Below are 12,879 nucleotides of genomic sequence, written 5' to 3'. Positions count from 1 at the left end.
AGAAACTGCCCACCAGCATGGTGGTCATCTCACACAGGGCCCTGGGCTGGGACCTGGTGAAGTGGGAGGGCCTAGGACCTCCTAGCCCAGGGGCTCTCAAACTAGGGGACGGGACCCCTTGGGGGTCCCGGGGTTACTCCATGGGGGGGGGGTCACAAGCTTCAGCCTCCTCCCCAAACCCCTCTTTGCCTCCAGCATTTATAATGGTGTTAAATATATAAAGAAGTGTTTTTAATTTATAAGGGGGGTCGCACTCAGAGGCTTGCTATGTGGAAAGGGTCAACAGTACAATAATTTGAGAACCACTGTCCTAGCTCCACTGCCTGAAAGACTGAGGCACCTTGACCAGGGAAACAAGGGGCCATCAAGCATGCCAACCACTAGGCCACCTGGGCCTCCAAGCACTTTGTTACATATGGATTTATATAGCAGCATTATGATATTTTCTGACTCATTGGCTATCCCATTTCTAATAGTTCCTTAGATTCTGCTAGCTTTTTTGACTGCCACTACAAATTGAACAGACATTTTCAGAGAACTATCCATAATGACTCCAAGATCTCTTCTTGAGTGGTAACAGCTAATTTAGACCCATCATTTTGTATGTATAGGTGGAATCATGTTTTCCAATGTACGTTACTTTGAATTTATCTACATTGAATTTCATCTGCCATTTTCTTGCCTAGTTGCCCAGTTTTGTAAGATCCCTTTGTAACTCTTCAGTCAGCTTTGGACTTAACTATTTTGAGTAATTTTATGTCATCAGCAAACTTTTCCACCTCCCTGTTTACCCTTTTTCCAGATCATTTAGGAACAGCCCTGGTCCCAGTATAGAATCTCGGCAGACCCTGCTATTTACCTTTCTCCACTCTGAAAAATTACCATTTATCTCTACTCTTTGTTTCCTAGCCTTTAACCAGTTTCTGATCCATGAGGGGACCTTCCCGCTTATCCCTTGACTGACTACTTTGCTTAAGAGACTTTGGTAAGGGGCCTTGTCAAAGGCTTTCTGAAAGTCCAAGTACACTGTGTCCACTGGATCACCCTTGTCCACAAGTTTATTGATGCCATCAAAGAATTTGAATAGATTAGTGAGACATGATTTCCCTTTGCAAAAGCCATGTTGACTCTTTCCCAACATAACATGTTCATCTCTGTGTCTGATAATTCTGTTCTTTGCTGTCATTTCAACCACTTTGCCTAGTGCTGAAGTTAGGCTTGCCAGGCTGTAATTTTCAGGATCACCTCTGGGGCCTTTTTTAAAAACAGGCATTACATTAGCTAGCCACCAGTCACCTGGTGCAGAAGCTGATTTAAGCGATAGGTTACATCCCACAGTTAGTAATTCTGCAATTTCATATTTGAATTCCTTTAAAACACTTGAATGAATACCATCTGGTCCTGGTGACTTACTTTTTAATGTATCACTTTGTTCTAAAAGCTCCTCTATTGACACCTCAGTCTGGGACACTTCCTCAGATTTGTCACCTAAAAGGAATGGCTCGGGCATAGGATTTTGCCTCACATCCTCTGCAATGAAGACCAATGCAGAGAATTAATTTAGCTTCTCCGCAATGGCCTTGTGTCTTCCTGGAGTGCTCTTTTAGCAGTGTGCTAATCCAGTGGCCCAGCTGATGCTTCTAGCATAAGTCCACAGCCATGCCATTTCCAGCAGATTGGTTTTGGTTTGGCAAAGTAAGGGGTCGCAATGGGAAGCTTATATCAGCCTGAACCATGTCACAGACTAGGCTCTCCATCGGTATTTCAGGAACCCTGGTCTTCAACTCCACTTTCTTATATTAGGGAGGAAACCCTTCTCATAAGAAAAATGTCTGGATGCAGCAGTTTTAAAGATACGTGCTACACAGCACTCCAGGCAGGTCATCAGGTGGCAGTGACACCCTGATTTTGTTAGATCATCTCAACTTTTGGATGGGCTCCCAGTCCCCTAAATATAACCTTGCCTTCTCTGCAGTATTTTATCTCCTGGATAGATGTGAGATACTTTGCAAGCTGAATATCCAAGAGGAGGGAATTCTCCTTTCTGCCCTCTTCCCATATGCCTGTCCAAGCTGTTCCCCTGGAAGTGTAGGACCTCCAACAGAGGTGCAGCTGAGGAACAGAACCAGCACGGTTCCCTCAGGGCAGCTAGGAAGCATTGAGCTCCTGAACCAAAAGGACCAGGTAGAGAAGAGCCCTTCTTGAGGCCTGAGCCACAGGCAGTTGGCTCCCTCTACTGATTGCCAACACAGCAGCCCTGAAACAGACAGAGATACAAAACTGAAACTCAAGCACAGTGTTTCCACTTTTGGGTCATCAGGAGACTCCGCCTCTGGCACCACAGACAATCATTGTGCTCTGCTGGCCATGGCAGATGCATGGAGAGAGCTATATTCAGTCCTTGCCAGAGGATCTGTTACCTCAAACACAAGGACACTGAGAGCTAGGGAATAGGGGATGTTTGAGTGAAAACTGAAGGGGCTACTTTTGGATCAAGCCCTGCCTGGCCCCACGGCCCAGGATAGCTGGGGAAGTTGCCTGCTCTCTGCATGGCAGAGCAGTGCTACTGTGCACTTGCAAGAGATGTTTAGATGCTTAGAACAGGGGCTTGGGAATCCAGACTCCTGGGTTCCAGTCCCAGCTGTAGCAGGAGCGTTTGGTTTGGTGGGTTACAGTGCCAGGAGCAGGGACCATGACTTTATTCTGTGTTTTTAGAGCACCTTGCACACACTCCATGACTGAGGCTCCGAGGTGCTACTGCGATATAGATAATAATAGATCAGCCTCTTCGGTCCTATTACAAACTTTGCCGCTTACTCTGTTTGTCCTTGGACACATCTCTTCCTGTGCCTCAGTTTCCTTATTTGTACAATGAGTCTGATACTCATTGATATACTGATGTGTCTTAAAGGGAGTTGTGATGCTGAATTAATCAAAGTGCGTAAAGTACTTCAAGGTTCTAGGCTGAAAGGACCTGCAGAAGGGGAAAGCCTTGTTGTTACTGGGGCTTAATAGGAGCATGTCTGAAACAGAAGTTCAGGCTGCCTGAAGCCCACTTGTTCGTGGAGAAAGAGATGGTTTGCTTTGCTGAGCCATTATCATTTAGTGCTATGTGTGACGCACACCTGTTACATTTTATATACAAAACCTCCAATATCGTTGGCAGGTACTTCAAACTGCAGCTCATTTGGTGCCACAAAAAACAACTCAGTGTCCCAGAAGCCATTTGTTCTCTGCAGAGTTGCCCTTAAAGCTGTCATTTTTCACTAGCAGCAGTATCTGTGAAGGGGTCAGTGTGGCTTTTCTCTGGGCAGAGCTAATACAGTGTGGTTGAAAGAACAACACTGGTGCCTCCTTTTACTTGTGTGCATTACAAGGCCACATCATTAACTTGAATTCTCCCTCCCCCATCAGATGTGTGGCATAGACACAGTGCTCTCTGGAGCCTTCACAGGAAAAGCGTAAAGGTCTGAAATAGGCTGGACCCAGATTTCTAAAGTCACTGGTGGGACACACCACTGCAGCATATTTATTTGTTTGTGTGTCTAGATACTTACACAACACCATCTCTGTGGAACCCAAGTGTCTTAGTATCTGTGTCCTTCCTTATCCAGCTGCATCAGCTGGATCCCTAGTTCCAGGTCCGATGGAAGCTGTTGGTGATTTGCACCCATATCCTTGCCCCATAAAGGAGCCAGATTTCATTTATCCTCCCCCCAGTCCACTCGAAGTCCATGATCTACCCTCAGTTCTGGTGTGTGGCATGGCTTAGGATGTGACGTGTTGTGGGCTCTGCTGTGTTCGGTGGATGACCTTCCAGTATCATTAGGAGGGACTCAAGACTTCCCTATTGTTTCTGCAGAATAGATGGTGGCAGTCAGGGCAGCCAGTGCTTAAAGTAGCCTGAAAAAGGTGGGAGTCCATCATTTTCTACAGAAATGAAAGCAAATCACATCTGCCTGTCCCCTCCAACATCAGTTCTGCCTCCAGCCCCACTTCTGCTTCTCCTGCAGCTCCTGGGGTTCTTCACATCCTTCTCCTAGGTCTGTGGGGGCTGCAGTGGGGTCCCCGCTCCCCTTCTCAGGCTGAGTGTTGCAGGGAGGGAAAGAGAGGAGGAGGGGAAAGGAGCAGAAAAACCTGCCCCTTACGCACAGGAGGGGAAGGAGGGAGCAGAACTACCCTCAGCATCTGTGCTCTGTTTGCTCCCGCCTCACTCCCTCAGCATCTCTGATTGGCTGCTTTCACCTCAGGAGGCAGGGCAAAAAGGAAAGCTGCCAGTCAGAGGGGTTCCTCCCCATCCCCCAGGCAAGGCTGAAAAGTATGCTGCTCAGCCGCCTGACTTGAGTTGTAGAAATTTTGTTTGCATGTCTGCAACCCATTTCAACCAGGCGCACATTAAGCGCTGAGGGCAGTAGCATGCAGTGCAGAGTCTGTTGTGGTCAGTGCAGTGAAGCACAGCACATGGTTATACCTTTGGGAGAGGGGTGCAGGAGGAGCAAAGAGAAGGAAAGTTGCTAGGGGAATAACCCTACACCCCAGGATGAGATTTAGAGACCCAAGGGTACTCTAGACAATCTGATCATGACACTATAAAGGCCTGAGGCAATGGGGCTCTTGCTAACCCATGCAGTGACATAACCAGAGCAATGTCAGTTGCAGAGACACTTAGCTAGTGACTTGGCAACACTGTGAGAGTCAGCACTGGATGTCAGCCTGTATTGCAGGATTCCTGCTTCCTGGCCCTGGTTTTCTGTCGTCTCTCATGATGCTCTTTTTGGCCCATGGTTCCAAGTTTAAGTGCACGCACCACTGTGGGGAATGCTTCCTTTGTAATGCTATTTCTTCTCTTTCCTGTCCTTTTCCTTGTAGGGAGGAGTGAAAGTCCTAATCACAGGCCCCTGGCAAGAAGCCAGCAATAACTACAGCTGTCTGTTTGATCAGATCTCAGTGCCTGCATCTTTAATACAGCCAGGGGTGCTACGCTGTTACTGCCCAGGTAAGGTATGCCCATCTCATGCAGCTGGTGATATAATGGCTGGACTCAGCTCAGCCAGCTGGGCAGCAAGTATCAGGGCATGAACCTAACCATGGGTTACTCAGCAGAGAGCTGCGTCAACGTATGTGTTTACGCAGCTTACTGAAATGAATAGGAGAAATAACTGAGACTTAGTAAAAGCAGCAAAGAATCCTGTGGCACCTTATAGACTAACAGACGTTTTGGAGCATGAGCTTTCGTGGGTGAATACCCACTTCATCGGATGCATGACACGTAGTAAATGTTCTGGGGAGCAGAAGCTGGAAGGTGGGGGTGACTGAGAGGATGTACACCCAGGTCACATTGCAGAGCAGTCACAATAGCTGTGGACTTGTAGCTATAGCTGTGGAGTTGTACATATAGTGCAGCAGTTCTGTGAACAATCCTCTGAGCCCAGCACAGCTCTCTTGTGCTGCGTAGCACTTCCCCATGGACGGGGTCTCTTGCATTCAGTTACAGTGCCTGGCCCTCACTGCTAGCCACAGCAAGTCCTGGCCAGTGTACAGTGTGATGGGCCTGATGTGATAGCACTGAGCCCCCGACACTGTTCTGACTCATACAAGCACTGCCAGTGTGGTAAGTGCCCTACAGGATACCGAGATCAAGGCAGTCCCTGCGCCCAGGGCTTACTGTCTAAAGCAGACACATTGAGGGCAGATGGACCAGGAGCCCCGGGGAGGTGTGTAACCCTTCTTTAGCTCTGATCTAACTCTTCTCCTAGTGTAATGATGAGGGAAGAAGCATTTCATGTGGATTACAGTGAGGAGCATCAGAGAACTGACCTTTCAGCAAGAATTTGAGAGAGGTGCGGGTGGGACTAGAATACTCACCCCAGTAATATGGGGATGGGTGGAGTTGACTTGTCAGTGAAATGGGGGTGATCTAGCAGGGCGATGCTTGCAAAAGTGGTGCCATTAAGGCCTGGCACTGATCCATCACGTTCTGACTCCACAAGTATTGCTGCTTCATCTCTTGATGTGGGCCTTCTCTGAGTCTCGCCCATACAGCCTGGCTTTCTTCTCTGCAGCAAGCCAGGGTGTGTATGCACAGCACACTAGCTGGGTGTGTATGCACAGCATGCTAGCTTGCTGTGCACCAGCTGACCATGTAGACCAGCACTAAAGTCTTGGTGACCTCAGCTGCTTCCTCTCCTCCAGATGCTCACCTTCCCTGCCATTGGCAGCCATCCTTGATGCATCTCTCACTTTCTCACCCAACTGTCTCCATCTCGTGGCACCAAGCTGTGTGTGAACTAGTAAGATGGCGAATTCTGTGGGTCAGGGAGCTGTCTCCTCCTGCATCATTAAAGCACTTCACTCATGTTATAACTAAAAAAATAAGTTTCTCCCAAAAGACTGGGTCTTCTGCTTCTTGTGCTGCAAATAGGCAGACATCCTGACTCACTCAAAGGGGAGAGGCCAGCGAGGATGATTTCCCTACATCCTTCCCTGATGTGTTACACGATAGACTGTGTCATTGCAGGGTATGCCTCAAACTAACATATCATGGGGCAGGAGGAATGAAGAAAACCAGAGACTCTGTGCACTTGGAATGGAATTAGGGTACTGGTATCCCAGCCCTGGGATTCGTCCAGGGCAGTTTCCCCCATTTCTGCATTGCAGATTGTGCCCCCTTCAGCTGGAATTGCCTTAACCTTTGGTGAACTCGTTGCATCTCCCTCTGGCTCTAACAAGTGACAAAGCTGGATAAACAAACTGGAAAATCAGAGTATGATTTGATCAGAAAAACAGAATGGTTAATCCTAGAACACAACTACTTTCACGTCAAGTTGGGGAGCTTTAAAGGAAAATAACAGAGATACAGACAAATAGATTGAACACAAATAATAAAAAAGTTAATTAGGATAGAGCGAATCCATGTTTTAAACCTTGATAGCAGAGTGCAGATTTAATATATGCTGCAACGTGTCCAAACCACCCAAGCAGGCACTGTTTATAGTGATTAGACAAGTATTGCTTTTTCAGGGTAAGAGATCAAGAAGAAAAAAAGAAAAATGTTCAGCAAGTGAAAAGACACAAAAGATATTAAGATCATTGATTGATTAAGAAATATAGTGTAGCAAAGCAAGTGACTGGAGAAGGAAATAGAAAACTGGCATAGCTAGAATGGCAATGGCAATACACTTTTGTTATTAGATAGCTATTTTCTAAAAGAATATTTAAAACCACATTGGGCCCAGGTAGTGCTTACTCAGACAAAACTCCCAGTGAAGTACATGGACAGAGTGTGCCTGTCCTTCATGAGCCTGGACAGAGAACTGACCTCCATGTTCCTAGTAAAACCAGGAAGATTATCAGGATCAGCCCCTTTCTCCAGACCTATTGCCCAATCAGCTGCGGAGCTTCAGCCCTCAGCATCGTTCTTTCCACTTTTATAAGCAGTTTGTTCTTAGTTAAAGTTTCTATATAAGTTTTATATGCAATAATAGCGAATAGAATACCAAGGAAGCTCTCCTCGCGTGTATAACGCTATTTCTGTTAATACAACAGAGACGCATCCCAGAGTATCCATAGGAGAGCTTCCTTGTATTGTATGGCCTGCACCACTCTGTGTGTTGTGCCATAGATTATTCGAATAGCACTTCGGAGGGTTGATGTGCATTATTAAACTCATATCCCAGTTTTCATTTAGAAGCCTTGAATTAATTAGTTTTAAAATAACATCTTGTTTTTTTCCTTTTAACATAGAACATTAAACACTAACTGGAACCAGGAACTCCACTTGCTGTCCCTTTACATCTCCCATGGAGATGTCATAGTTTTTGTACCTTCTCTTTGGTCTTAATTGGGTATGGCACTTTCAGAGGCTTTGTACGGCCTTACACTGGAGCTTAGTATTTGGCTTGATTTGCATGAAAAAACAACTTCACTGTAGCGTCAGAGGAAAGTTTGTGATAAAATAATACTGAGTTATTTATTAATCTTTTAATCAGTCCAACATACATGTAATCTGTGTCAATCTGCCAATGGAGTCTGCAATCTACAGCATATTGTCAGGTTAGATAAACCTGATAAACATCTCTGACTTTTCAGCTGTGCAAAGCACAGAAACACTGTTCTCAGATGCCTGTTCTGCTCTTGCTCTCTCCCTTTGCATATGAAAAGAGCTGTAGAACAAAACTCAGTCATGCATTCCTGCAGAGAAATCCCTGTTCTTACCACTTGTTCTTTGTTTTTAGCTCATGATACCGGGCTTGTGACTCTGCAAGTTGCCTTCAACAATCAGATCATCTCCAACTCTGTGGTGTTTGAATATAAAGCCAGAGCTCTACCAACCCTGCCTTCCTCCCAGCATGACTGGCTGTCCTTGGATGGTAAGGAATATATTCAGTGTCCCTTAACAAAGTTTACCACACGTGGGAACAGTGGGGTAAAGAGAGCAGCTCCTCATGTGGGGGTGGGGAAAGGAGGTGTCTCTTCGCTGTACTGAGTTTCTCTTGCTCAGTGTTTCAAGATAACTCCATTTCAGAGAACACTTGCTGAAATTTCTCAGTATCTTTTTGGTGTAAACAAAATATTTAGCTGGGGAGCCTGCTGTGGCCCAAAGTTTGATCAATGTGGGCGGGGCAGAATCCTTCCTGTGTAATAGAAAACTGACTGTCCCAGAGAAAGGGGCCTGACTGGTCACACAGTCAGGGCCAGCCCCAGGCATGCTGCTCCTTCTGTCAGAACTCTGAGCTTCATCTTGTCAGGAAACATTCTAAAATGTCCCTGGAGTGGGGTGGTCACCCCGCTCCAACCTGGAAGGGCTTAAAGCAGCCCGGGAGAGGGCTGAGGCAGAGAAAATCTGGGCTGATGGGAAAGCAGCCACAGGTGTAGCCAGTGCAATCAAGGGCCCAGCTGGCCCTTATAGGAGGGCAGTGAGCCAGAAGTACGTACAGTCTCTCTCTAGCTTTGAGAGGGAGGGACCTGGCTGCAGGGAGCTGAGAGAAGGTATCTGGAATGGAACAGGGCTGGGGAAGGCCAAGGGAGCTGGGGAGCTCCAGCCTGGAACCTTCTGCCCGCTCTGGTTGCAGCCTAGTGGAAGGCCAAGTAGGTACTGGGGTTACAGAGGGCGGCCCACAGGTAGGCAGAAGCAGCAGTTCCAACCCCCCCTTGCCTATGATGAGTGGTTTTTACACTGCAGTCTGCCCCAGTGAGCGGGGGCTAGATGGTGACAGGCAGTAGCCCACGACTGAGGCAAGGTGGGGATAGAGGGTGGGGCGTTCCTTGGGGAGGGGAGACCCAGATCTGTGGGGTATTGCCTGGAGGGGCAGCACCCCAGGTAAAAGGGCACCAGGGTCTAGAAGCAACACAGGGGCCAGCGGCAGCGGGACACCGGCCTGCAGAGGGCGCTCCAGAGACTGGAAGAGCTAATTCCCGAGACAACCAGCAGGAGGCGCTGCAGGGGTGAGTCCCACCCTGTCACAGTCCCATTTGTTCCCCCTTTCTGCACTAAAAAAAGTCTGTGTAACTAATTCAGTGGTTTTCAACCATTTGTTTTTCATTTGTGGACCCCTAAAAAGTTTCAAATTGAGGTGTGGACCCCTTTGGAAATCTTAGATATAGTCAGCAGACCCCAGATTGAAAACCACTGAACTAAACAAAATATAGATGGGAAGATGGTGAGTCAGTGCCTGGAGAGAGAATCTCCAAGAGCAAGGCAGGGCTGATCCACACCTTCTGAATGCATTCAGGACCCACAGACCTGATGGATACAATATGTGGTATTTATGGTGTCCAAATTTTACTTTAAAATCGTGATTTATTAAACAGCGCAGACATAGATTATGCCCAGCAACTGAGAGTCTCAGATGCCATTGCAGTCTAATTCTCATGGGCCTGCACAACATCTGTGAGCAGGGACGAGGTAGACGTTCTTTGCATGTATGGTTCAAGGACATGCTTTTTTTCTCAAAGATTCTAAGGCCACGTCTAGACTACGCGCCTTATTGGCTCGTTAAAATCGATTTCTCTGGGATCGATATATCGCGTCTAATCTAGACGGGATATATCGATCCCTGAGCGCGCTTATATCGATTCCGGAACTCCACCAACCCCAACGGAGTTCCGGAATCGACATGGCGAGCCGCGGACATCGATCCCGCGCGGTGAAGACGGGTGAGTAAATCGATTTTAGATATTCGACTTCAGCAACGTTATTCACGTAGCTGAAATTGCGTATCTAAAATCGATTTTATCCCGTAGTGTAGACCAGCCCTAAGATGCTGCCTTATCCCCCATTCTTAGTGGGAATGGGGTACAAACTATAAAATCATTAGTTACTAGCCAGGTAGTCTGAAGCTGAGTCCATCTCTCTTGCCCTGATTTGACTGACCACAATAGAATGTGGTTACATTTTGCTGGATGTCAGAGCTGATAAATTATTGGCAACCTCAGTGGGAACATGTGCTTTTCCCTTAATATTTATCTGGTAATTCTGTGCCCCTCAAAAATTCTTTGAAAAGAGACTGATTGCAATAGAACAGGGTTGTAAGAAGTATAGAAAGGGAAGCAGGGGAGTACTCTGCTCTCAAGGGTTCAGCATACCTGCCAGGGAGAACTGAGTTGCCACATAAAATACATGCTGCCAGCAGGTGTAAAACCAGTTGAGAAAGAGAAGAGGTTTGCAGCTGCTATTGAATGCACCCAGGAAGCAACTGATCCAGTGACTGGTTTCAGTTATTTTTGTAAAACATTGACTGCTGTAAGTTTATTGGTTTTCTCTTCAGCTAAGCATTAGACAAGTTGCCAACATTAACTAACCGCACAGCTACTTCATTTCTCTTCCTGTCTATGATTGCCAAGGAGATGTGCCTTCTAGCTCAGACCTTGGAGACCTGGGGAAAGTAACTGATTTGTGGTAGCAACCTTGACAGTCTGGAAAGAGACCATGGAAAGGTTACCATTTTTTCATCCCTTAGTTCATGAGAGAGTCTTGATTTGCTAGGCACTGCAATGTATTTTGTTCGGTTTTAGAAACAGTCCTAACATCACTGTTTGTTGATCCATTCATTTGATGATTTTTGTATTCTCATATAATCCATTGGGCAAATCTGATTTAGCAAAATCCCCACTATTCAGAGAACCAGTAGCTAATAAAGAGAGAGAACTGATGTAAGTTATATAAAAGAAGTCAAGGGAGAAGTAGCTTGTATGTACGCAATATATGCCGTATTGGAGACTGGAACATGGGAAATAATGGGTTAATAAACTGGTTCTGTTAACTCTTTAGTCCAGTGGTTTTCAACTTTTTTTCATTTGCGGACCCCTAAAAAATTTCGAATGGAGGTGTGGACCCCTTTGGAAGTGTTAGACATAGTCTACAGACCTCCAGGGGTCCATGGAGCACAGGTTAAAAACCATTGTTTTAGTCAATTAACCTCATATTGTTCTGTCTGTCTGCTAAAGATGTGGCAATCATTACACAACAATTGGTTTTTGGAAATTCACCTTAGGGGCATCTTTATTGGCTATTTTAAAAAATAAGAGTTGTTATAATTAAAACAGTCTGAAGTAGAATATGTTTACTGGTGTGATTGGATGTATAATACATTCCCATTGGACATGACTAATAATTAGAACTGTTTCAACTCAAACTTTATCAGGTTCTTTCTTTATGGTGTATGATGAGTCTGAGCTTGATTAGATGAGACACTCATATGGGGCAAGCTGCCTAGCTCTGGTGTCTTGTAATGGCAGAGCATATATTATGGCACCTAGAGACTATTGTGGTTGATGCATTACAAATATCTCAGACAGATAAAAATGAATGCAAGAGAAAGCTCAGCAGAAACCACTTTAGGTTGCTTTCTGAGAGAGTGATATGTATGTATGTGCTGCATTTGAGCCAGAAAAGCCAAGAAAAGATAATTCCTCTGAACCTGTGTGTGTGTGTGGGGGATTTTGGTGGTGTATTACATTGTCTTTCTATGATTCCCCATTACTATAGCAGTGTACTGATCACAAGTTCTGTCTACATACCTACCCACCTGCTTTCTGGGGTACCGCCTGATGTACTGGGGTATCACTGAGCCCGCCTGTTCCACCAGCCTGGGCTCCCTCACCCTGTCCTGCTGAGCCAGGCTATTAAGCCTCCTCCAGCACACACAGGTAGGGACACACCCAGCTGCAGAAAGACATGGACACTGAAATCAGCACTGCCTGGGAAGGCTTCAGCTAAGGAATTGCGCAGCATGCAAGTGCATTCTCCCTCTGGAGAGTAAACCCCAAAATTGCATTATCTTGCGCTGCACAGAGACCTCTACAGCATGAGCTCATTGAAATTCGCCCCCTCCCTCAATGTGGAAAGAGAGATTCACAGCTCTTCTCCCACCCCATTATGAATTACATAAAATGGGTTTAAAACAAAAAAGTTTAAAAAGTACAAGAGGTAGATTTTAAATTATTATAAAGGATAGCCAACAGATTAAAGAAGATTGCCTTAGTAAATAAACAAAAACCACAAACTGAGTTTAACACACTAGATAGATAGGATATAAATTAGCAAATTCTTCTTCGAGTGATTGCTCATATCCATTCCAGTAGGTGTACGCGCCGCGCGTGCACGTTCGTCGGAAGACTTTTACCCTAGCAACTCCAGCGGGCTGGCAGGTCGCCCCCTAGAGTGGCGCCGCCATGGCGGGTAATATATACCCCTGCCGGCCCGCCCGCTCCTCAGTTCCTTCTTACCACCGTGTCGGTCGTTGGAACTGTGGAGCGCGGCATAGCTGACCTCCACGTCCGTAGCTTCTCTCGTGGGTCCTTTTGCTCCCACGAGTGGTCCCTTCGCCCGGACGTCACCCTTGCGCTCTTCCAAAGGTGGGGGCATCCCCACATGGACCT

The 12,879-nt window shown here is 46.4% G+C and overlaps 1 protein-coding gene across 6 annotated transcripts in view; it reads left to right on the top strand.

Annotated features, from left to right (window-relative positions):
• CAMTA1 (calmodulin binding transcription activator 1) overlaps nucleotides 1-12,879 on the top strand; it is an 871,256-nt gene that overhangs the window by 763,329 nt on the left and 95,048 nt on the right. For all 6 annotated transcript variants that reach the window (XM_075060206.1, XM_075060205.1, XM_075060207.1 and 3 more), the window contains exons 8-9: nucleotides 4,870-4,996; nucleotides 8,235-8,369. In XM_075060206.1, coding sequence (XP_074916307.1) covers nucleotides 4,870-4,996; nucleotides 8,235-8,369 — 262 coding nt within the window. The remainder of the gene's footprint in view (nucleotides 1-4,869; nucleotides 4,997-8,234; nucleotides 8,370-12,879) is intronic.

The sequence above is a fragment of the Chelonoidis abingdonii genome, chromosome 23 (assembly GCF_003597395.2).
Source record: "Chelonoidis abingdonii isolate Lonesome George chromosome 23, CheloAbing_2.0, whole genome shotgun sequence".
Taxonomy (NCBI): Eukaryota; Metazoa; Chordata; order Testudines; family Testudinidae; genus Chelonoidis; species Chelonoidis abingdonii.
Note: the sequence above shows the minus strand (reverse complement) of the source record. Positions and strands in the feature narration are given on the sequence as shown.